This window comes from Astyanax mexicanus, chromosome 7 (assembly GCF_023375975.1).
Source record: "Astyanax mexicanus isolate ESR-SI-001 chromosome 7, AstMex3_surface, whole genome shotgun sequence".
NCBI lineage: Eukaryota > Metazoa > Chordata > Actinopteri > Characiformes > Acestrorhamphidae > Astyanax > Astyanax mexicanus.
Window position 1 is genome coordinate 57,029,685 of NC_064414.1, and position 24,220 is coordinate 57,053,904.

Here is a 24,220-nt window from a genome sequence, read left to right on the forward strand (position 1 = left end):
GCTCATCACCCTGATCCCCACTGTGAAACATGGTGGAGGCAGCATCATGCTGTGGGGATAAGCTTTTCTTCAGCAGGGACAGATTTAGGAAGCTGGTCAGAGTTGATGGATGGAAGATGGATGGAGATAAATAAATACAGAACAATCCTGGAAGAAGAAAAGCTGTTGGAGGCTGTAAAAGACTTGAGATCTTCCAGCAAGACGATGACCCTAAACATACAGCCAGAGCTACAGTGGAGCTATAATGATTTAGATCAGAGAATATTCATGTGTTAGAATGATCCAGTTAAAGTCCTAAAGACCTAAATCTCATTGATCTTCTGTGGAGAGACATGAAAACTGCTGTTCACAGACCAACGCTCTCCATCCAACCTGACTGATCTTCAGCTGATTTATAAAGAAGAATGATGTAAAAATATCTAAAAAATCTCTAGATGATCAAAACTGGTAGAGATAAACCCCAAAAAAAAAGACTTGTGGCTCTACTCTCTATTTAAAATGTTGTAAATCATGCATCGTTTCACGTCACAATTATGAGCTACTTTGTGTTGGTCGATCACTTAAAATCTCAGTAAAATATATTTAGGTTTGTGGCTGTAAGGAGACAGAATGTTAAAAGGCTTAAAAATACAGAATTATACCAAATTAAAACTACAGTTTGAGTAACTTACTGATACTCCTGTAATCCTGTTTTCTTTTAGGAATGGACCAAGGTCCCAAAGGTGCCCCCCTCCAGCCTGGGCAGCACCCTCTATCTGCCCAAAATCAACCTCAACAACTGCAGCACCAACACCACCCACCTCCCGCCAACTACCCCAGATACCCCAACGCTCCCGGATCCTTCCCCAGCACTTCTAAACCAGCCAACATCTTCCCACAAGCCCCTGGATCCGCCGGCCCTTACCACGCCCCTCTGCCCGTCCACAACTCCTACATGAACGGATCAAATCCACCAAGCCCTTACCCCGGATCTCTGACGCCCAACAACCTGTACCCTGGTTACCAGTGTAACGGGAGCATGCCCATGGACAACTACCACCCGTACTACTCCAACCCAAAGCACCTCGACATGTACCGGCAGCAGAGACCGCCGCTGTACCCCGAGCAGCAGTACGGACCACACCAGCGCTACGGCATCGACTATCCGCCGCGCTACGCAGAGCCGGGATTAGCCGTCAACGGTTACGGAGGCTGCAACATCAGACCCAGCATGCATCCCATGAGCCACTATCCCGGTTACGGTCTCAACAGCCCCAGCGGTGGTCCCGATGCTCAGTACCTGGACGCAATCGCCAGAGCTCCATCTGCCCACCCGGGACTGGACTACGCCGCCGCAAATAAATGCAACCAGTTTGGCAGATACCCCAATCCCTACCTGCCCCAGAACCCTCAGATGTTCCCTTCAAATCTGGATCCTCTAAATATGCAAAACAAGCCGGACCTGGGCTTCCACGGAGCGAACGGGATCCCTCAGGTGCTCCCCCCCCCTATGAGCAGCGACCCCCTGAACCCCGGCCAAGCGCCAGGTCTGGTCCTCCCAAACCAAAACCTTCCACCGCACCCAGCCATCAAGCAGGAGCCGGGCACCCAGCCGCCCGGACCCAAGGAGGAGGAGGACGTGTGGTCCGACAGCGAACACAATTTCCTGGATCCGGAGATCGGCGGAGTCGCGGTGGCGCCCAGCCACGGCTCGATCCTTATCGAGTGCGCCAAACGCGAGCTGCACGCCACCACGCCGCTAAAGAAACCGGACCGCAACCACCCCACCCGCATCTCCCTCGTCTTCTACCAGCACAAGAACATGAACGAGGCGAAGCACGGGCTGGCGCTGTGGGAGGCCAAGATGGCGGAGAAGGCCCGGGAGAAGGAGGAGGACGCCGAGAAGCACGGCGCCGAGGGAACTCCCAGCAAGAGCGGCGGCAAGAAGGCGAAGCGGGAACCTCCGGATCACTCGGAACCCTCCGAGCCGCCGTACAAGCGCTTCATCCAGATGCTCGCCGAACAATCGCTGTCCTCCACCACCAACACTTACGTCAGCTCGGCTCCCTACGCCTTCACCAAGGTCACCGGGCCTTACAACTGCTTCCTGTAGGGACTTACCTTCGTTTACGTCGTCCTCGAGCAGAGAGACGAAAGAACTCAGACAGACAGACAGACCGTCGCTGCAGCCGAGTGAACCGGTGCTACAGTATTGTGATGCTGACCTCAGTGCCACCGGCTGCTTCAGACTCAGAACTTGAAAAGCTTCGGTTTCTGTGAGGTAACCTGACGACGTGACGACGGATCCACACTATAACAAAAACGACGGAACGGAGGAACTACAGGGACTACAGATCAACGAGACGAGACGTCACACATCAGGTCTATCAGCTCCCGAAAGATCAGCTTCACTGTTCGACCCGTATAAAGTATTTATTTATCGTACGGTTCTTCTTTCGAGATTTCAACACACTGTTCTTCTCTGGTGCTCCAAGTCTTCTGGACTTCATGTATTACTGGAAACAAAGTTTCATCTTCAGTGGCTTTAATTTTACAGTAAAGCAGAATTTTATCGCAAATCACAAACCTAGAGGTAAAATCCTGGCGTAAAGAAACACTGACTCTTTAGTGGCTGATCACTTTTTCACGGTGCTAAGTGAAAAGTGTCTTGAATATTCTACGTACACTTTCTCTCGTTTCGATGCCTTCACCACAACGGTTTCTAGTAGCGCGTTACCTCAGAGATAAGAAGCGGTTATTATTTTTTTATTTTCACGACTTGCTTAAAAACGATGGGTAGCAGTGAACAGAACAGATCTGTGTTTTTAAAAGCACTTTTTACAACGATGAGCTTCTCCTTCATCTTCTGTTCAGAAAAATCAAATATTTAATTTTTATTTAAGACTTAAAATCGAATCGGTGAGATTTAATTCACTTTTGGCTTTTTTTTCTGTTACAGCAGTTTTTAAGAGAGATATAATTAGCTAATGAAATGTGAACATCATGCAAACGTGGTTTTTACGAGAGTCTATCTCCCTGGTGCTTCAGTTTCACAGTCCTTTATATATGTGCTTTATATTTTTACTGTATTTTGAGCCATTCTCAAGGTGCATTTTTGAAACAGTAATATTTTAAAGACTTTTAGAGCAGTAATTCTGCTGTTTTACTGTCCACTGTGGTTTCAGGATTCTGGAGTCATGTGATCGGGGTCATGTGATCAGTGTCGGTCGTTTGTTACGGAGTCTGTAAACAGTAGCAGTTAGCTAGCGCTAAGCTAGCAGTTAGCCGCTGGTCAGTTACATGTGTTGTACGGCAGCTCGCGTGCTGTAGGGGGGCGGGGTTAATTGTAATCTAGCTGTAGGGGGGCGGGGTTAATTGTAATCTAGCTGTGGGGGGGCGGGGTTAATTGTAATCTAGATGTATGATACGGTGAGATTTGTACAGTAAATTAATTCTCTCTTTTCTGCGTTAGTTTAGTAAAAGTAAAGGAGAGAAAGGTTTCTTGGGGATGAACTGATCTGATTGGTGCTACTCGACGGTCAGATAATGTGAGAATCTGGGTGGGAGGGGCTTATGATGAATGATGTACAGAACCTACTTGTCATTTACCTCAGAACATTTTGGCAATAGGATTAAAGTCTCTCCTCTGTTTCTGGGTTTTAGTTTTTCAGGATCTGAGTTCACCTGCTCTCTTCATCTTCATCTTTTAGAAAGAGTTACTTGAACGTTACGTTTGGGTGAAATCAGGGATGTTTCAGCTCATTTCTGCTCTTACGCCACGGCTGTCGCTCTCGCGCTCGAGATCAGGGATACGTTTCTGAATCCCGATCTTTACTGTAAATAAACTACAAACACAGAATAACTTTGTAAAAACTCACGTTTTTGTACTTCAGTTTTAGTTTAGCTGATAAACCTTTTTAAAATTAATCTTAAATAATAATAATTAATATGCACTGAGCTGATAAAGGGAAGGTATGGTATTGACGAGTTCACGGTGCGGCATTCGCTTTTAATAAACCTTCAGTTCCAGAGCAGATCAGATATCGATACCTGATAAAAAATATGATTTATTTATAACCACTAATCATCAAATTATTTTAATTAATCTGAATTAATTTTTCAATCACAGTTTAAAAATGATTCACCTGAACTTACAGGTTAGAGGTCTGCACCTAATCCCTCCCCCACCCCCATTCACACCGCTCTCGCAACAACTAGTCCCGCTCTCGCAACAACTAGTCCCGCTCTCACTAAAATAAGTCCCACTTTCACAACAATAAGTCTTGCTCTCGCTAAAATAAGTCCCGCTCTCACAACATTAAGTCCCGCTATCACCCTGCACTTGTACAGCAAGTCCCGCTCTCACTACAATAAGCCTTGCACTCGCAACAATAAGTCTCGCTCTCGCCCTGCACTTGTACAGTAAGTCCCGCTCTCATTACAATAAATCTGGCTACGCTACGTCCCGCTCTCGCCCCGCACTTTTTTACAGCAAGTCTTGCTCTCGCAACAATAAGTCCCGCTATCACTCAGCACTCGTACAGTAAGTCCTGCTCTCACTACAGTTCGCCCTGCTAAAATAAGTCCTGCTCCCCCCGCCGCGCAGACCTCTCCTCTCGCGCTCTTATAGTCAGATCTTAAAGCACTTCATCAGTTTATCATTAAAAACAGTGAATTAATAAACGGATTAATTTAAATCGAGACGGTTGGTGTAAATGTGTTGGGGAATAAATTATGCCATGTTGTAAATATCATGTGTTTGTATTGCAAAAAAAAAGTGCAAATCCATTATTGATTATTGATTATTGATGTTGTAATGTCTGAGGTTTTGGTGTGTAGTTAGTTCATGAGCCTCGTTTTTTATTCAGCCATTAAATATCCTTCCCTTCAGATTTTACCTTTAGTGGATTTGGGTTTGATTGACAGTGGCCCTGCCCCTCTGTCCTTGGCCCCGCTCCCTCCGTGTAAAGTCTGGAAGTGCAGCACTTTCGGAAGTTTCGGCCCCGCCCCCCCATTAGCATAATTATTTAAATATATTATTAATATTCGTGGAGGACTCCAGCGCTGTGATGGAGAGTGTAGAATGTGGGTTACGGGACGCAGCTTCAGTAGCAGGGGGCGGGGCCGGGGACAGGGTGGGGGCGGGGTCAGGGTAATTAGGGCGAGGGTAATTGGGGCGTTTGGGCGTCGCGGGTGAAAAGCTAAAGCAGAGCCATACTTGAAGCTTCGAGTGTTTGGAAATTTTCTCGCGGGGGGAGCGGCGCTAATGCTAAGCTAGCGATTAACGTACGCGTGTTGGTTTTCTGCAGTTAGACACTAAAGGCATTTACGTGTTCTTTTTTTAATGTTTCCCTTGTTCCCTGAAAGTTACACTTAAAATGGAATTAAGGACGGATATAAATACTGTAAAGTATTGTAATGTACTGAAGTACTGAATGCAGTTTATTTGAAAGCTGTTTATTATATCATTCCTGATATTGCTGAGATGTGGGTGTTTTTAATAAAATTTATATTTATTTCAATCATTTTAATTGTCTGTTTTCTTTTTAATTAACAGGTATTTTTATATTATATAATTTATAATTCATTTAAGTATCACCGTCAGTGTTTACTAATGTGATTAATCTGGAAAATTGTCTTTTTTTAATGCAAAATTATAATCATGTGATCGAGTTTGTAGAATATATTAGTGGTTTTTATTTAGAGATATAAACATGGCGAGTTTAGATTACTGTTTATTGCTGTAATGATGAAATATGGATTAAATTTCATATTTAACAAACGTAACTCTAACACTAATAACACGTCCCTCTCCCATAAACACAGTTAAACATCAGCGTTTACACACAAACTGTTGAGATTAATCAGATTAACTGTTTGATTATTTAATAACACCACTAATAAAAGGGAGGAGAAGAATGTAAATGTAAATTCAGTTTATTTACAAAATTAGAAGAAATTAAACCCAATCGGCAAAATCAATCACTGATATCTTTTTTTTAAGCTTTGAGAAAAAACAAAATCATCATTATGTTGTAACTCTGAGCAGGAAATAATCAGTAATTACTGAACTGAAACTGAGCGATTAATCGATCGAGCTGAGAAATGTAAATTTAAGTTTATATAATAAAATATTAGAGTTTTAAAGTAAAGAAAATACAATACTGAGAGAGTACAGTACGCTGTGATTCAGTACGCTGTGATGTAATAGTGGGTGTGGTGAAAGGGGGTGTGGTCCACCTTGATGATGTGATCACTGGGACAAGAAGTGCCATTTATCCACTGCAAAAAAATAAATAAATAAACATTACAATTAAAAATAACAGATTATAAACTTTCTTCAGTCTAAAACACTGAAACTGAAACTAAGAGCTGTATCTAGTTTAGAGTAGAGTTGAGCATGTCGAGACCTACATATATATATATATATATATATACACACACACAGTACAGGCCATAAGTTTGCACACTCTTTTTCAGTGCGTTTTCTTTATTTTCATGATTATTTACATTGTAGATTCTCACTGAATCATCAAAACTATGAATGAACACATGTGGAGTTTTATGTACTTAATAAAAAATGAGCTGAACCTCCACAGTCACCAGACCTGAACCCAATCCAGATGGTTTGGGGTGAGCTGGAGCACAGAGTGAAGAAGACAAAGGAGCAACAAGTGCTAATAAACACCTCTGGGAACTCCTTCCTTCCTTCAAGACTGCTGGAAAACTTTTCATTTCAGGTGGCCACCTCTTAAATGAAGCTCATTGAGAGAATGATGCCAAGAGTGTGCAAAGCAGTGATCAGAGCAAAGGGGGGCTTTTATTTTGAAGAAACTAGAATATAAAACATGTTTTTAGTTATTTCACATTTTTTGTTAAGTACATAAAACTCCACATGTGTTCATTCATAGTTTTGATGCTTCAGTGAGAATCTACAATGTAAATAATCATGAAAATAAAGAAAACGCACTGAATAAGAGAAGGTGTGTCCAAACTTTTAGCCTGTACTGTATATATGTGTATATACACACACACACACACACACACACACACACACACACACACGTACCTTCAGCAGGAAGTGGCAGGGGTTCTCTGTATTCAGGAGCCTGTAAACACAGAATAGCACACACTCCTTTACACTGCAGTCTAGAACCCAGATCTGCAGTCTAGAACCCACCAACATCAATATTCTAATACTCACCGCCCTCACCACCTCCTCCACCTCCTCATCCCCCACCACATACTCACTATCACCCACCAACCTGTTCTTACTGCAGAGAGAGAGAGAGAGAGAGAGAGAGAGAGAGAGAGAGAGAGAGACAGAGAGAGAGAGAGAGAGAGAGAGAGACAGAGAGAGAGAGAGACAGAGAGAGAGAGAGACAGAGAGAGAAATTATTTAACCTGGTTCTGAGTGTAGGTTACTTCCCTGAAATCTGGAACTATGGACTTATAACACCAATCTTTAAAAATGGAGATAAATTCGACCCCAATAATTACAGAGGCATCTGTGTGAACAGTAATCTGGGGAAGCTGATGTGCAGCATCTTAAATTCTAGACTTTTAAACTTCCTTATGGAGCACAATGTCTTGAGTAGAAGTCAGATTGGATTTTTACCAAATTTCCGCACCACTGATCATATTTACACCCTACACACCCTAATTGATAAATATGTTACCCAAAATAAATCCAAAATTTTTGCATGTTTTATTGACTTTAAAAAAGCATTTGATTCAATCTGGAACCAAGGATTATTATACACTCTGCTAGAGAGCGGTGTAGGGGGTAAAACATATGATCTAATTAAATCAATGTACACTGGAAACAGATGCGGAATAAAAATTGGCAGCAAACAAACAAACTCCATCTCTCAGGAGCGCGGAGTGAGACAGGGCTGCTGCTTGAGTCCAACATTATTCAATGTTTATATTAACCAATTGGCAAAAATATTAGAGAAGTCTGCAGCCCCGGGTCTCACTCTGCACGACTCAGAGATCAAATTCCTGCTCTACGCAGACGACCTGGTCCTGCTGTCCCCCACAGAGCAGGGTCTACAGCAGAACCTGGACCTGCTGGAGCAGTACTGCCAGACCTGGGCCCTGGCAGTAAACCTAAAAAAGACAAATATTTTAGTATTTCAAAAAAGATCCAGATCTCAGGGGCAAAAACACATATTTAAATTAGGTACAAATAATATTGAATATTAAAAAAACTACAATTATTTAGGTATTACAATCAGTTCATCTGGAAACTTTACATTGGCAGTGAATGAACTGAAAGGAAAAGCACGCAGAGCTTTCTACGCCATAAAACAACAAATTCCTGTAGAAATTCCAATTAGAATTTGGTTAAAAATATTTGAGTCTGTAATTCAACCTATTGCCCTTTATGGCAGTGAAGTGTGGGGTCCGCTTACAAACCAAGAATTTAGTAAATGGGACAAACATCCAATTGAGACCCTGCATGCAGAATTCTGTAAAATTATTCTGAAGGTTCACAGAAACACCCCAAACAATGCATGCAGGGCAGAATTAGGCCAATTTCCACTGATTTTAAAAATACAAAAAAGGGCAATCAAATTCTGGACACATTTACAACACAGCGACCCCCACTCTTACCATTATAAATCTCTGCAGTACCAAGAGTTGAGCAAAGACACCAGTCCCCTCACTCAGCTGGTCCTGAAGCACAGTTCTACACTCACACACATTAACACACTTACACACACAGCTCTAACACACACTAACACCCCACACACTCAGGACCAGACACCAATCAGATTAAACCAAATTACAAAACAACTCCAACAAAACTACATCAGCTATTGGGAAACTCAAACTAAATCTCAGAGTAAACTACAGTGTTATTCGGCCCTAAACCGTCAGTACAGAGCAGCGGAATACCTGAGCACCCTGACTGACGCCAAACTGAGGTCCACCCTGACCAGGTACAGACTCAGTGCCCACAGCCTGGCCATAGAGACGGGCAGGCACAAGAAATCCTGGCTGCCCAAAGAGCAGAGAGTGTGCCCACACTGCCCACTGAACAGACCAGAGACAGAGCTGCACTTCCTTACAGAACGTCCCAAATATTCCCAGATTAGAACCCAATTCTACACCAAATTCACCCACAAATTACCTGCATTTAAAAACATCCCCGATCCAGAAAAACTCCCCTACCTGCTGGGGGAACACAGTGAGTGCTGCACTCTGGCAGCGCAGTACGTCCAGGCCTGCCACAGCCTGAGGGACAGTGAGTGACCACAGATACACTGCTGTACAGAACTACAAGCTCTATTACTCTTTATTATAAATCATATGTTTTTTTTTTTCTTATAATAATTAATTTAATTGTTTACTTAAACTTGTGTTCAAATTTACCTGTACAGTTATCTTATGTTAAATTTGGTCAGGAATATATATATATTTGTTAATCACAGCTTTGGCAATACAAATGTGAAAATTTGTCATGCTAATAAAGCAACTTTGAATTTGAATTTGAGAGACAGAGACGGAGAGAGAGAGAGACAGAGAGAGAGAGAGAGAGAGAGAGGGAGGGAGAGAGAGACAGAGAGAGAGAGAGAGAGAGAGACAGAGAGAGAGAGAGAGAGAGAGACAGAGAGAGAGAGAGAGAGAGAGAGAGAGAGAGAGGGAGGGAGGGAGAGAGAGAGACAGACAGAGAGAGAGAGAGAGACAGAGAGAGAGAGAGAGACAGAGAGAGAGAGAGAGACAGAGAGAGAGAGAGAGACAGAGAGAGAGAGAGAGAGAGACAGAGAGACAGAGAGAGAGAGAGAGAGAGAGAGAGAGAGAGAGAGAGACAGACAGAGAGAGACAGGTATAATATTTATCATAATATAACAGTTTAACATATTAAAATGTCTTGTCCTGTATTCAGGCTGCAGGTGGAGGGGATATAAAACTTTCTCTCTAATCCACTTAATAATAATTCCAGATCAGTAACAACCAATCAGGAATCAATAAAAATTCAGCAGGATTAAAAATAAAGACGTAAAAACTACACAAACATACTGAAACTAAAGGTTTGGAGATTATGAACTGTTTGATTTGTATTAAAGAAAATATGGATTTTAAAATGTTAAAAGTTCAGGAAAGAGTCAATTTTATGATTTTATTTATTATATTTTGACATTACAATATATATTATTAATATTTTTTATTACAATTATAATTATGATTCAGTTTTCACTGATGTTCTTTATCAAACATGAAATATATTTATCTTATGCTTTCATAGAAATCCTCAAGATTTAGTGATGTAATATCAGACAGACAACTGATTCAAATCCTGACCTGCATGTAAATATTATATATATTATAGAATTTATTATATAATGTAAAGTTGTATTTCTTTATTAAATTAGATTTTGTCTAAAAGTCTGTTTTAGGAGAATTTCTCCCACAGTCTGATTATAACCTGCTTTACTTAATAAATTACAGAAATATTCTAAACAACAAGAATCACAATCCTGTCTGTAAGAGCGGCGGCTGGAGGACAGCAGGGGGCGCTCTGCTACAACACATCCCTAATCACTACAGAGTTATAGTGATTATTACCATACAGATCTTAAATATGATTCACTGATCCCAGATCAGATCAACACATCTCTAATCACAGGCAGTGTTATAGAGATACTGGAGTATTATTATTATTATTATTATTATTATTATTATTATTATTATTATTATTATTATTATCTTCTATAGAGGGACCATTGAGAGCATCCTGAGCAGCTGCATCACTGCCTGGTTTGGAACCTGCACCGTCTCTGACCGCAAGACCCTCCAGCGTATTGTGAGGACAGCTGAGAGGATCATCGGCGTCTCTCTCCCCTCCATCACGGACATTTACACCACCCGCAGCATCCGCAAAGCAACCAGCATTGTGAATGACCCCACCCATCCCTCACACGAACTGTTCTCCCTCCTGCCTTCGGGAAGAAGGTACCGCAGCATCCGGTCCAGCACGACCAGATTCTGCAACAGCTTCTACCCCCAAGCCATCAGACTCCTTAACTGCAGAGACTGAACTGATGGTTTTTCTGTACATGCACACACACTCTTACCCCACTTACCCCAGAAAATGGAAAGCACTAAAAACCCTACTACCTCACTGGACTCTATTGCACACTGTGTAATAGAGGTAATTACTACCTCACTGGTCTTTTTTGCACACTGCATAATTTGCACACTGTCTTGTTATTTATTATTCTTTGTCTGTATTGTGTTGTATTGTCTGTCTGCACTTTTGTACTGTTGCACTATTGTTCTGTCTACACTGTGTTTATGTGCACCATGGTCCCTGGAGGAACGTTGTTTCGTTTCACTGTGTACTCTGTATATAGCTGAAATGACAATAAAAAACACTTTGACTTTGACTATTATTATTATTATAATAGAGATATTAAATATGATTTTCTGGGTGAAAGTGAGACTCACCACATGATTTCTCCACACTTGGTCTGTTTGTAGATCAGAGCTTTCCAGTAGTTATGGGTGGATTTAATCACTTCTATAGCGAAATCCTGAAACACAGGAAAATCAGCACTGATCTAAATATTACAACCACTATATATATATATATATATAATTTATACACACCATTGAAAAACAGAAAAGAAAAAATTCAAAAAGAAAAAACATCTGTTTTTATTTCTATTTATAGGTTTATATTTGAGTAAAATGAACATTGTTGTTTTATTCTATAAACTACAGACAACATTTCTCCCAAATTACAAATAAAAATATTCTCATTAATGGTCACAATAAGGAAACGATGCAGTTCTGCTTTTAGACCAAAAAAAGGACAGAAGAAAACAATTCATTTAGAAACAGCAATTCTAAAGTTTTAATATTGTAATAATCCTGTGTTTTTTTTTTATCACGGCTCTCATGCTCTTGGCCTGCTTCTCCTCCACCAGTCTTACACACTGCTTTTGGGCGATCTGTTTAGGGTGATCATCTTCCTCCTGATTTAATTTCAGAGGTTTAACGTGTAAAATATCATCTGATTCCCGCCCCCAAACTCTGTCAGCTGTTTAGAGGTGAAACGATTACTCGAGTAATTCGAGTTACTCCATTTAAAATATAGATGGATTAATCTTCTGTGCCTCTAGGAATCGTTTAATTAATATTAAAACGCAGAGCACGGAATTTAGTGAGGACTTTTACTGTGAAACAGCGCTTAGAGTTACGTCACCCACAAACAGGAAGCAGGAAGTGGAGAGAGAGCAGGTTAATTTAACTTATAATTAGTGTGATTAGTTTATTACAACAGAGTTCTAAATTTAATACAGGATTTATATAATCAGTAAACACAGCGCTGTGGAGATTATAAATATAAACAATAAATATATCTTAAAGTTATCTGAGCTAAAGTTACTCTGGCTGGAAAATATACGACCACGAACTCACTGTATTCAATCATTTAATCTTAGATATGTCAATTAATTAGATCTGAGTAGTGCAAAACCTACATTTTTATAATAATAATTTTTAAAAAATTCAGTGAGTTTATTAAACACTGACAGATCTGAATAAATCTCTGCTGTTGAGAAGCTGAACATAAAGCCAATATTAATGCCTTTATTAATGCCCTATATTTAATAAATACAGAGCATCCCGAAAGTTTTCACAGAGCTTCTCTTTTTACACATTTTGTTGAGTTAAAGCTTTATTCCAAATTGTATTAAATTAATCTCTTACCTCAAAATTCTACACAAAATGCCCCATTATAATACACTTTCAAAACTCTGAAAAAACTTTTGGTCATAATAAACTATGGTTATAACGGGGTATTTTGTGTAGAATTCTGAGGAAAGATTAATTTAATACAATCTGGAATAAGGCAGTAACATAATAAAATGTGTAAAAAGTGAAGCGCTGTGAATACTTATGCTCTGTACCAGAAATCCTAAGTTGAAATAATTTTACTTAATTATTAAATTATTAGTTGTGGTATTTATTTCTATTTGTGTTTGCAGTGTGGAAATGTATGTTATGAATTTAAAAATTAAACTAATTGGTCGTTCATTATTAAGTGAAATTTTTAATTACTCTTTAGGATACCGAAACGTTTTATCCGATTACTCGATTAATCAAATTAATTTTTCAGTAGATTACTCGATTACTAAAATAATCAATAGCTGCAGCCGTACAACAGATCTAATGCAGAATCTGATGTTGGGAGTGTTGGGTGGGGGGGGGGGGTGCGGGGGGGGGGGGGTTTACCTTGTCTTTAAACTGCCCGTTGAAGGCGAACTTGTTCTCTGGTTTCCCGTCGGGGATTTTATATTTTCTAAACCAATCAACCGTCGCCTCCAACTGACCCGGCCTACTGACCCGCACATCCTCTATACCTGCACACAACACACACACACACACACACACACACACACACACATTATACACAAATACACACACACCTATATAACACACTAGTACAGTGTAAGGGAAATAAACTGACTGGCCAATAAAATAAAAAGGTCACACTCTAATACAGAGCCATCTCAAAAAAGTTACTTTACTGCAGTAATTCAGTTCAAAATGTGAAACTCATATATTATATAGATGTATTAAACACAGAGTGATCTATTTTAAGCCTTTATTTATTTAATTTTTGATGATTATGAAGTTTACAGCCAATGAAAACCTAAAAAAATCAGAAAATTAGAATATTATATAAGACCAGGTGGTACTTTTGGCAGTGTGGGCAGTGTGCCAAGTCCTGCTGGAAAATGAAATCTGCATCTCCATAAAAGTTGTTATCAGCAGAGGGAAGCTGTAAGATATGAAGTGCTGTAAGATTTTGTGACTTTAGACTTGATAATAAAACACAGTGGATCAACACCAGCAGATGACAGACATGACTCTCCAAACCATCACTGATCATCAGTACATTTTACATTATTTCATTTAAAGTAAATCAAGGGATCAGAGTCTGGAGGAAGAGTGGAGACACACAGTCCAAACTGCTCGAGGTCTAGAGTGAAGTTTCCACCAATCAGTGATGGTTTGGAGAGACATGTCTGTCATCTGCTGGTGTTGATCCACTGTGTTTTATTATCAAGTCTAAAGTCACAAAATCTTACAGCACTTCATATCTTACAGCTGAACCTCTGCTGAAAACAACTTTTATAGAGATGCAGATTTCATTTTCCAGCAGGATTTGGCACACTGCCCACACTGCTCCAAAAGTATCAATTGATCTTATATAATATAATATAATATTCTCATTTTCTGAGACGCTGATTTTTGGTTTTCATTGGCTGTAAGCTTCATAATCATCAACAATAAAATAAATAAAAGCTTAAAATAGATCACCCTGTGTTTAATACATCTATATAATATATGAGTTTCAGATTTTACACAACTGAATTAAAGAAATAAAGCAACTTTTCAATTATATTCAAATTTTTTTAGATGGCCCTGTATATATTTGTTTTTCCCGTCTTTATATTTAGTTATGTGACGCTGAATTCACTGTATCATTGTTTCAATAAGCTTCTGCAGCGTCACAAGATTTATTTTAATCCAGTGATGCATTAATTTATTATTTTTTTTAAAGATCTTCAGCAGCATTGATGATGGTAGAGTCTGACCAACCGCTGCACAAAGCAGCTCTTCTCCATCCAGCACTTTATCCCAAAGATTCTCAATGAGGTTAAGATCTGGACTCTGTGGTGAACTCTCTCTCAATCCATGTGTGAAAATGATAAATGATGATCTCATGCTCCCTGAACCCTGAACTCTTTCACTATTCCAGCTCCATCAGTCCTGATATTGTTATTTATCTTGGAATATGAAGAAAAATTAATCCATTAATGGAATAATCTGGTCTATATTCAGTATATTCAGGTAGAGTCAGCTGACCTCATTATACTGATACCAGAGGCGGTTCTTTAATTAGGCAAACGTAGGCATTTGCCTAGGGCCTCAACCAAATCTGTCCTTCATAGGGGCCCCAAATCTGACCATCCCAGCTACAGTAAACACACCAAAAACAGTGTTAATTTGTTACTTATGTAAAGTAAAAAAAAAAAACATTTCTATAAAAAAAACAACAGAAATATCAGTAGAATACCGAATTAATATCTAAATACTAATTGTCCAAACACACATACCCCCCCCGCTGCTTGCTTTGAACTAGTCTATAGTATGATGACGTAGCAACGTGCCACACGACGTGTTTCCTCTAATTACATCCACGCCTCAGAAAACACTGGTAATTTACACTGATAGTAAATAAACACAAGAGTGTTTCTGACCAAAATAAACGCTTTTTAGGAGAGATATAAGTTCTGTGTAAATATTTATAAGACAATACCTGACAAAATCTGTTTTAATGAGGTTAATAAACATCACTGGGACAGCGCTAGTCGCAGTTTCACCGCAGTAAAGTACGAGGACGTGAATCACTTATCTAACCAGCCTGTACTGATTTCTGCTCCAATAACCCTTTCAATAACCTCCAATAGCCTTTAATAGTCTTCAGTAGCCTTCAACAGTCTAACCTTGCAGCCGTGGTGTGTTCTAAACTCCGTAGTTATAAACATCCTGAGGTTAGCAGCGCGCTAACTGACCTGTTTATAATGTAATCCGAGCAGTGCCTCCGTGACGGCTGCTCTAAACTGCTGCTGTTAGCTGCTTGGGCTGAAAGATGAACTGTAGAGAGCTGTATTATCCGGTTAGTGGGGTTAAAACCTTTATTTCCTACACAGAAAAACGCTCCAGACTGGCTGAGCTGAGTAAAGACAGCGAGGCTTGTGCTGCTGCTGCTGCAGCTCCGACTAGTGGTTGGATGAGGAACTGCAGCTTCCTGTGAGCGAGCAGTTTCACCAGTTTCATCCACACACAGCTCTGATAAACTGATTAACCATAAACTCCTGAATCAGATCGGCTAAAATCAGAAGAATATCTGCTGATCGCCGATACCGTATTCTGGCTGAAAATCGTCCGATACCGATACACTGCCGATCGATCGTTCCATCTCTAGTTATTTGGTTTGTGTGTGTGTTTTAAGAATGAGGGCCCCTTGTTTATATTTTGCCCAGGGCCCCAAAATGGCTAGATCCGCCCCTGACTGTTACTGAACCTAAACCTGCAGACCAACTGCAGCATCAACCAACCAACACATCACTTACTTATTACATCCAGAGGAGGACTTTTATTATGGACAGGAAGTGAATAATGTAGTGTGCTGGGTGGGTGAAGGTGGGTGGGGACGTACTGTTGAGTTTGGGGGCGTCGGGGTCGGAGGTGTTGATAGCGATGATCTTCCAGTCCGTCTCTCCCTCATCAATCAGAGCCAGAACCCCCAAAACCTTCACCTGGATCACCTGACCCGCACTGCACACCTGCAGCACACACACACACACACACACACACACACACGCGTCGTTTAATTACCAAAATAGTTCATATTTATAAATAAATAAATAAAAAATAGAAGAAAAATCAATAAAACTTTGAAATATTAGAAATAAAAGCAGAAAAATAGAAATAATACAAACAAAAATAGAAAATTGAAAATAGAACTGAAAGAAATTTAAATAGATTAAACATTAAAACAATAAAGAAAACGTAAATACAAAATATATTTTTTTAATAGTTTTTAGCATCACAAATTTACTCCAGTAAACATTTTAAACCAGATCTTCTGTTTTTACATTACAAAAAATATATAATTGTAAGTGTTATAAATAAAAGAACTACAGAAAATAAACTGATGTGTTAAAATGAAATAATTAATTGATGAACGTGTTTAATAGGAAGTGTTCAGTCTCACCTGAGAGCCGATTTCACACACGTCTACAGGATCATTATCTCCACAGCAGCTCGTATCCTTATCTGTGTGATTAGGATCCTCCCACGTCTTTACACACACACACACACACACACACACACACACACAAACACAAACACTTATATATACACGTTATATATTAAAATATTTTTATACACACACAAACATCAGTGAACACCTCTCAAAATATGAATTAAATTAAATTACTGATACAGATCTACACCATCACTAAAACTACATTAAAACCACTTCTATAATAATAAAATAATAAACAGCCCAACACCAATATTAGATTTATATAGAGTTAACTTGTATTTCCAATCATTTGACAAACCAATATTTTACACAAACCATAATTAACAGTATTAAAGAAGAAAACTATAAAATCATTTTTAAGTATTTTGTATATATATATATATATATATATTTTCTGGCACTTCTTCTTCTGTAACACTGCAGATTTCTATTCTGTGAGATGAATAAAGAATTCTTATATTTAATATGATTGTGTTAGAAATGGAAGAGAGGAGAAGATCTCCACTGAGATTTTTAACAGTTTTTCTCCCATTTCAGCATATTTTATCTGTGTATTATGTATTTTTAAAGTGTTACTCTTTCAGATGTGTGATTATTTTGAGATGATTTATTGCTAATGTTTATTAAAATAAATAACCATTAGGTTTTTTAATATTTGAATTATGCTAACGTTACACTATGATATATTTCAGGTTCAGGTTGTGACCTGTGGCAGCGCTCCGTAGTTCCAGATATATCCTTTATGAGGGAAAACGTTGGCCACGTATCTCAGCTTCCCTTTCTTCACATCCTGTTTAATGGGGTTCAGCGGCTCCTTCGTCGAGATCTGAAACCAGAGATTAATCAGATTAATACAAACTTCAGCTCATTTATTACATAAACACAACCAATCAAACGCCTGAACACACTCATACAGTGCTTTTCTTTATTTAATGTATTTTCTGCACTGTAGATTAATAATAAAGAGATAATCATATGTAATTCTGTAGTAAAGAGTATAAAAGTGTTATTCCTCCACATTAATCTCCTGATCTAAAGCTGATGAACTGAGATTAAGGTGATTTGAGGTGATTTAATTGGGAGGAGCTGGAGCTTCACAGCGTGAAGGAAAAGCAGCAGCTATTGTTCAGCACCTCCAGAAACTCCTTCCTTCAAGACGCTGAGAAAACTATTCCAGGAGACTCTAAATCATGAAGATACTGAGATTAAAATCTCACCAAGAGTCTGCAGATCTGAGTGATTATGGATTATTGATTATTTCAGTTTTCAGTTTCTGATCAATATCACACTCTCACCTCCATCTTGGCGTTGGACCAGCGAGGAACTTCCACCACCATGTTAAACAGAAGCTGCAACAAAAACAAACACAGAATTTACTAATAATTACTGATATACTTCATACAAACCAAACAAACACAACCAAAATCAAACCAAACCCAAACCAAACCAATCTAAACCAAACCAAACCAAACACAATCAAACTAAACCCAAACCCAAACCAAACCCAAACTAAACCAAACCCAAACTAAACCCAAACTAAACCAAACCCAAACTAAACCAAACCCAAACTAAACCAAACCCAAACCAAACCCAAACTAAACCAAACACAAACCAAACCCAAACTAAACCAAACACAAACTAAACCCAAACTAAACCAAAGTAAACCAAACCCAAACCAAACCAAACCCAAACTAAACCAAACCCAATCAAACTAAACCCAAACTAAACCAAAGTAAACCAAACCCAAACCAAACCAAACCCAAACTAAACCCAAACTAAACCAAACCCAAACTAAACCAAACCCAAACTGAACTAAACCAAACCAAACCCGATCAAACTAAACTAAACCAAACCCAATCAAACTAAACCAAACCCAATCAAACTAAACCAAACCCAATCAAACTAAACCAAACCCAATCAAACTAAACCAAACCCAATCAAACTAAACCAAACCAAACCCAATCTAAACCAAACCCAATCAAACTAAACCAAACCAAACCCAATCTAAACCAAACACAATCAAACTAAACCAAACTAAACCAAAGTAAACCAAAGCAAACCAAACCCAAGCAAACCAAACCAAACCCAACCATACCTAACCAAACCCAAACTAAACCAAACCCAATCAAACTAAACCAAACCCAACCATACCAAACTAAACTAAACCAAACCCAATCAAACTAAACCAAACCCAATCATACCAAACCAAACCCAAACTAAACCAAACCCAATCAAACTAAACCAAACCTAACTAAACACAACCCCAAAATAAATCAACCCCAATCAAACCCAAACTAAACCAAACCCAATCAAACTAAACCAAACCCAACCATACCAAACTAAACTAAACCAAACCCAATCAAACTAAACCAAACCCAATCATACCAAACCAAACCCAAACTAAACCAAACCCAATCAAACTAAACCAAACCTAACTAAACCAACCCCAAACTAAACCAACCCCAAACTAAACCAACCCCAAACTAAACCATACCAAACCAAACCCAAACTAAACCAAACCCAATCAAACTAAACCAAAACAAACCCAACCAAACTAAACCAAACTTAACCAAACCCAATCAAACTAAACCAAACCTAACTAAACACAACCCCAAACTAAACCAACCCCAAACTAAACCAAACCCAATCAAACTAAACTTAACCAAGCCCAATCAAACTAAACTTAACCAAACCCAATTAAACTAAACCAAACAAAACCCAATTAAACTAAACCAAACCAAACCCAAACTTAACCAAACCCAATCAAACTAAACAACCCAAACTAAACCAAACCAAACCAAACACAACCCCAAACTAAACCAAACCCAAAATAACCCAAACCCAAACTAAACCAAACCCAAACTAAACCAAACCCAAACCCAATCAAACTAAACAAAACCAAAACCAAACCCAATCAAACTAAACCAAACCAAAACCAAACTAAATCAAACCAAACCCAAAACAGAACCAAACTCAAACCCAAACTAAACCGTACTAAACCAAAAAAACAACCCAACTAAACCAACCCCAAACTAAACCAAACCAAACCTAAAACCCAACCAAACACAAACAAACCCAACCAAACTACAGCAAACCCAACCAATCCCAACTAAACCAAACCAAACCCAACTAAACCAAACCCAACTAAACCAAACCAAACCCAACCAAACCCAACTAAACCAAACCAAACACAACCAAACCCAACTAAACCAAACCAAACACAACTAAACTCAAACTAAACTGCACTAAACAAAAATAAAAACAACCATACACAACCAAACTAAAACAAAACAAACCCAAACAAAAAGAAAACTAAACTTTTTTTCTGTTTTTTTTTTTTTTTATCTGTATACACGTTAACAGTATTCGGCTATTTAGGTTGTAGTAGTTGCAGACAGCACGTTTTATTAGACCTAAATATTCCTCAGAAACATTAAATCACTTTTACACTATTATATATTTGGTGAATCGCTGTAAATAATGTCCTGTTTAAACACTAAAACAATAAAAATAAATAAATAAATAAACAGTAATCTGACCTCGCTGTCGCTGCGCTTCTGCTTCTTCGCTGGAACATCGTTCTCCTGTAATCAGATCAACACTGTAATAAACAGCAATAATCAGATTCATAGAGTACACAGGGTTCTGATACACAGGGTTCTGATACACAGGGTTCTGATACACAGGGTTCTGATACACAGGGTTCTGATACACAGGGTTCTGATACACAGGGTTCTGGTAAACAGGGTTCTGATACACAGGGTTCTGGTACACAGAGTTCTGATACACAGGGTTCTGGTAAACAGGGTTCTGATACACAGGGTTCTGGTACACAGAGTTCTGATACACAGAGTTCTGATACACAGGGTTCTGGTATCTGGATGATGTTCTAGATCAGCAGAAGAACTCACCTGGTGCTCGGAGGAGAACAGCGGGATGTCGTGAAACGGAGAGATATATTTACCACTCGCCGTCTCTGAGGAGAAAATCACACCCAAAACATTATAACCACATTCACACCTGACATGTTTATATTTCATAATAAAAGCCCCAGGGCTGATAATATGAATGAAAAGATATACATTTACTTTATTTTTTTAATACTTGTACTTTATTAAGTAAAATATTCATTAAGATATTGCCAAATATCTTAATTCTGTTAATATCTGGTTTTAATCGTTTTTTGCAGACCTGGTATATTTTATTATAACAGAGCAACATATTTCAGATATTAATGTAAATTGTAATATTGTATTATTTTGTATATTGTTTCAAATATTTTGTATTTTATTGTATACAATTTCCACTGATTACCAGCTTAATATTTTTATCATAATTTTATTGTGTGAATTTTCTATTTTACTACAGAACTAATTTTCTGTTTTCATTGTGATACATTTTTATCATATGTATTAATATTCTACTGATTTGTGTTTTTACACTTTATTTTTATTAATAAACTGTTTTACTGTGTGGTTCAGGGTTCAGGTGAGGGATGGTGATCCGCGTGCCTCACCTGCCCTGAGCTTCACCTGTCCGCGTGCCTCACCTGCCCCGTGCCTCACCTGCCCCGAGCTTCACCTGCCCGTTGTGTTTGGTGCGCGTGCACGCAGCTCACTTACTAAAGTATATCCGGTACTCGGGGGAGTGCGCGCGGCCCCGCTCCTCTATCCGGTACTGCATCATTCTACCGCCCCCGGTACTGAACCCGGTACTGAACCCCGATCCTCCAGAACCGGCAGCGCGGAGCAGCACACAGCCCAGCCGCGCAGAGCTCCTAAACAGCACGCGCATTCCTCCACCGTGCGTCGCTTACTGATGACGTATCAACCACAACCACGCCCCCTCCTTTATTCCACACCGGCCTTCAGCCACGTCCCGCCCCTCCTGCGCTGGGATTGGCTAGAGAGCGATCACGAGTTCCTGCTTCTTCCGCTGTGATTGGCTGAAACTTTTATTATTACAAAGACTTCTATTTAAAATGTGTTTATTTTTTATTCATTCATTAATTCTAAATCCTTATGTTAGAAAAATGAAGTAATATAGTTTGAATTATTATAAGTAGTAATAGTAGTATTTATTTGTTAATTATGATTTTTATCATACAAATGTTGTTCATATAAAATATATACTTTCATGAATTGTGAGATGTTATATCAATATATCACATACATACAGTTTACGTAACAATTTAAAGCACTGCTATCAATATTAATATGATTATTATTAGTAGTAGTTTATTTATATCTATGTTTATTTTAATGTTTATTTTTAATTAAAAACAGCACCTAGTAACGTTGTGTAAATAATATTCATACAGCAGCATTTACACACCATTACTGTCAAAATAAAAGTGTTTGATTTATATTAAAATAAATAATAATAATTAAATGCAGTTTTACAGGTGAACACTCACAAGAAGAGTCTGCCTATTTTTATTTTTAATGTGTATTTTTATTTAATATAGCAGCTAGTTAGGTTGTATAAAAAGATGAAAGAAAGCTAGAAATGGTAAAAAAAAAAGAATAAAACAAAAGTTTAATTTATTTTTTCTTCTTCTTCTTCTTACTATTATTATTATTATTATTATTATTATTTGTAATAATTATTATTATTTGTAATATTTTTTTAACATTTTCGCCTATTTTAATCAATTTAAATAATTAAATAAATGTTAAAATACACTTAATTCTAAAACTTGAGCGACGCGTCAGAGAAAGTGTTAGCCAATCGCAGCGCAGGAGGCGGGGTTTGCTGTAATACAGGTGGGTATAAAGATGGCGTCGCGCGCTGCCCTCTGGCGGCCGATCCGGGGAACGCAGCCTGTAAACACAATAACACAATAACACAATAACTCAATAACACAATAACACAATAACTCAATAACACAATAACTCAATAACTCAATAACACAATAACTCAATAACTCAATAACACAATAACTCAATAACACAATAACTCCATAACTTAATAACACAATAACTCAATAACACAATAACACAATAACACACTAACACAATAACTCAATAACACAATAACTCCATAACTTAATAACACAATAACTCAATAACACAATAACTCAATAACACAATAACTCCATAACTTAATAACACAATAACTCAATAACACAATAACACAATAACACAATAACTCCATAACTTAATAACACAATAACTCAATAACACAATAACACAATAACACAATAACACAATAACTCCATAACTTAATAACACAATAACTCAATAACACAATAACTCAATAACACAATAACTCCATAACTTAATAACACAATAACTCAATAACACAATAACACAATAACACAATAACTCCATAACTTAATAACACAATAACTCAATAACACAATAACACAATAACACAATAACTCCATAACTTAATAACACAATAACTCAATAACACAATAACACAATAACACAATAACTCCATAACTTAATAACACAATAACTCAATAACACAATAACACAATAACACAATAACTCCATAACTTAATAACACAATAACTCAATAACACAATAACACAATAACACAATAACTCCATAACTTAATAACACAATAACTCAATAACACAATAACACAATAACTCAATAACACAATAACTCAATAACACAATAACTCAATAACTCAATAACACAATAACACAATAACTCAATAACACAATAACACAATAACTCCATAACTCCATAACTCAATAACACAATAACACAATAACTCAATAACACAATAACTCAATAACACAATAACACAATAACTCAATAACACAATAACTCAATAACACAATAACACAATAACTCAATAACACAATAACACAATAACTCCATAACTCAATAACACAATAACTCAATAACACAATAACACAATAACTCAATAACACAATAACTCAATAACTCAATAACACAATAACACAATAACACAATAACACAATAACTCCATAACACAATAACACAATAACACAATAACACAATAACTCCATAACTCCATAACTCAATAACACAATAACACAATAACTCAATAACACAATAACTCAATAACACAATAACACAATAACTCAATAACACAATAACTCAATAACACAATAACTCAATAACTCAATAACACAATAACACAATAACACAATAACACAATAACTCCATAACACAATAACACAATAACTCCATAACACAATAACACAATAACACAATAACTCAATAACACAATAACTCAATAACACAATAACACAATAACTCAATAACTCAATAACACAATAACACAATAACACAATAACTCAATAACACAATAACGCAATAACTCAATAACACAATAACTCAATAACACAATAACACAATAACTCAATAACACAATAACTCAATAACACAATAACACAATAAC

At 37.9% G+C, this 24,220-nt stretch overlaps 2 protein-coding genes across 4 annotated transcripts in view; one reads left to right on the forward strand and one right to left on the reverse strand.

The window, feature by feature from the left end:
• tet2 (tet methylcytosine dioxygenase 2) overlaps positions 1-5,504 on the forward strand; it is a 56,923-nt gene extending 51,419 nt beyond the window's left edge. For both annotated transcript variants that reach the window (XM_049481336.1, XM_049481337.1), the window contains one exon: positions 702-5,504. In XM_049481336.1, the coding sequence (XP_049337293.1) occupies positions 702-2,092 (1,391 nt within the window). In that variant the 3' untranslated portion in view covers positions 2,093-5,504. The remainder of the gene's footprint in view (positions 1-701) is intronic.
• A 396-nt stretch (positions 5,505-5,900) lies between these two features.
• ppa2 (inorganic pyrophosphatase 2) lies at positions 5,901-21,658 on the reverse strand. 2 transcript variants are annotated; one of them, XM_022686271.2, is made up of 12 exons: positions 21,460-21,658; positions 20,749-20,813; positions 20,377-20,421; positions 18,133-18,186; positions 17,544-17,663; positions 16,784-16,870; positions 16,226-16,352; positions 13,228-13,355; positions 11,437-11,522; positions 7,184-7,253; positions 7,049-7,088; positions 5,901-6,261 (listed from the first exon to the last, which is right to left on the reverse strand). In XM_022686271.2, the coding sequence occupies exons 1-12, from the start codon at positions 21,629-21,631 to the stop codon at positions 6,233-6,235; spliced, it is 1,023 nt and encodes a 340-aa protein (XP_022541992.2). In that variant the 5' UTR covers positions 21,632-21,658; the 3' UTR covers positions 5,901-6,232. The 2 variants fall into 2 exon arrangements, with proteins under 2 accessions (XP_022541992.2, XP_022541991.2); XM_022686270.2 differs by lacking the exon at positions 7,184-7,253.
• Positions 21,659-24,220: the final 2,562 nt, after the last annotated feature.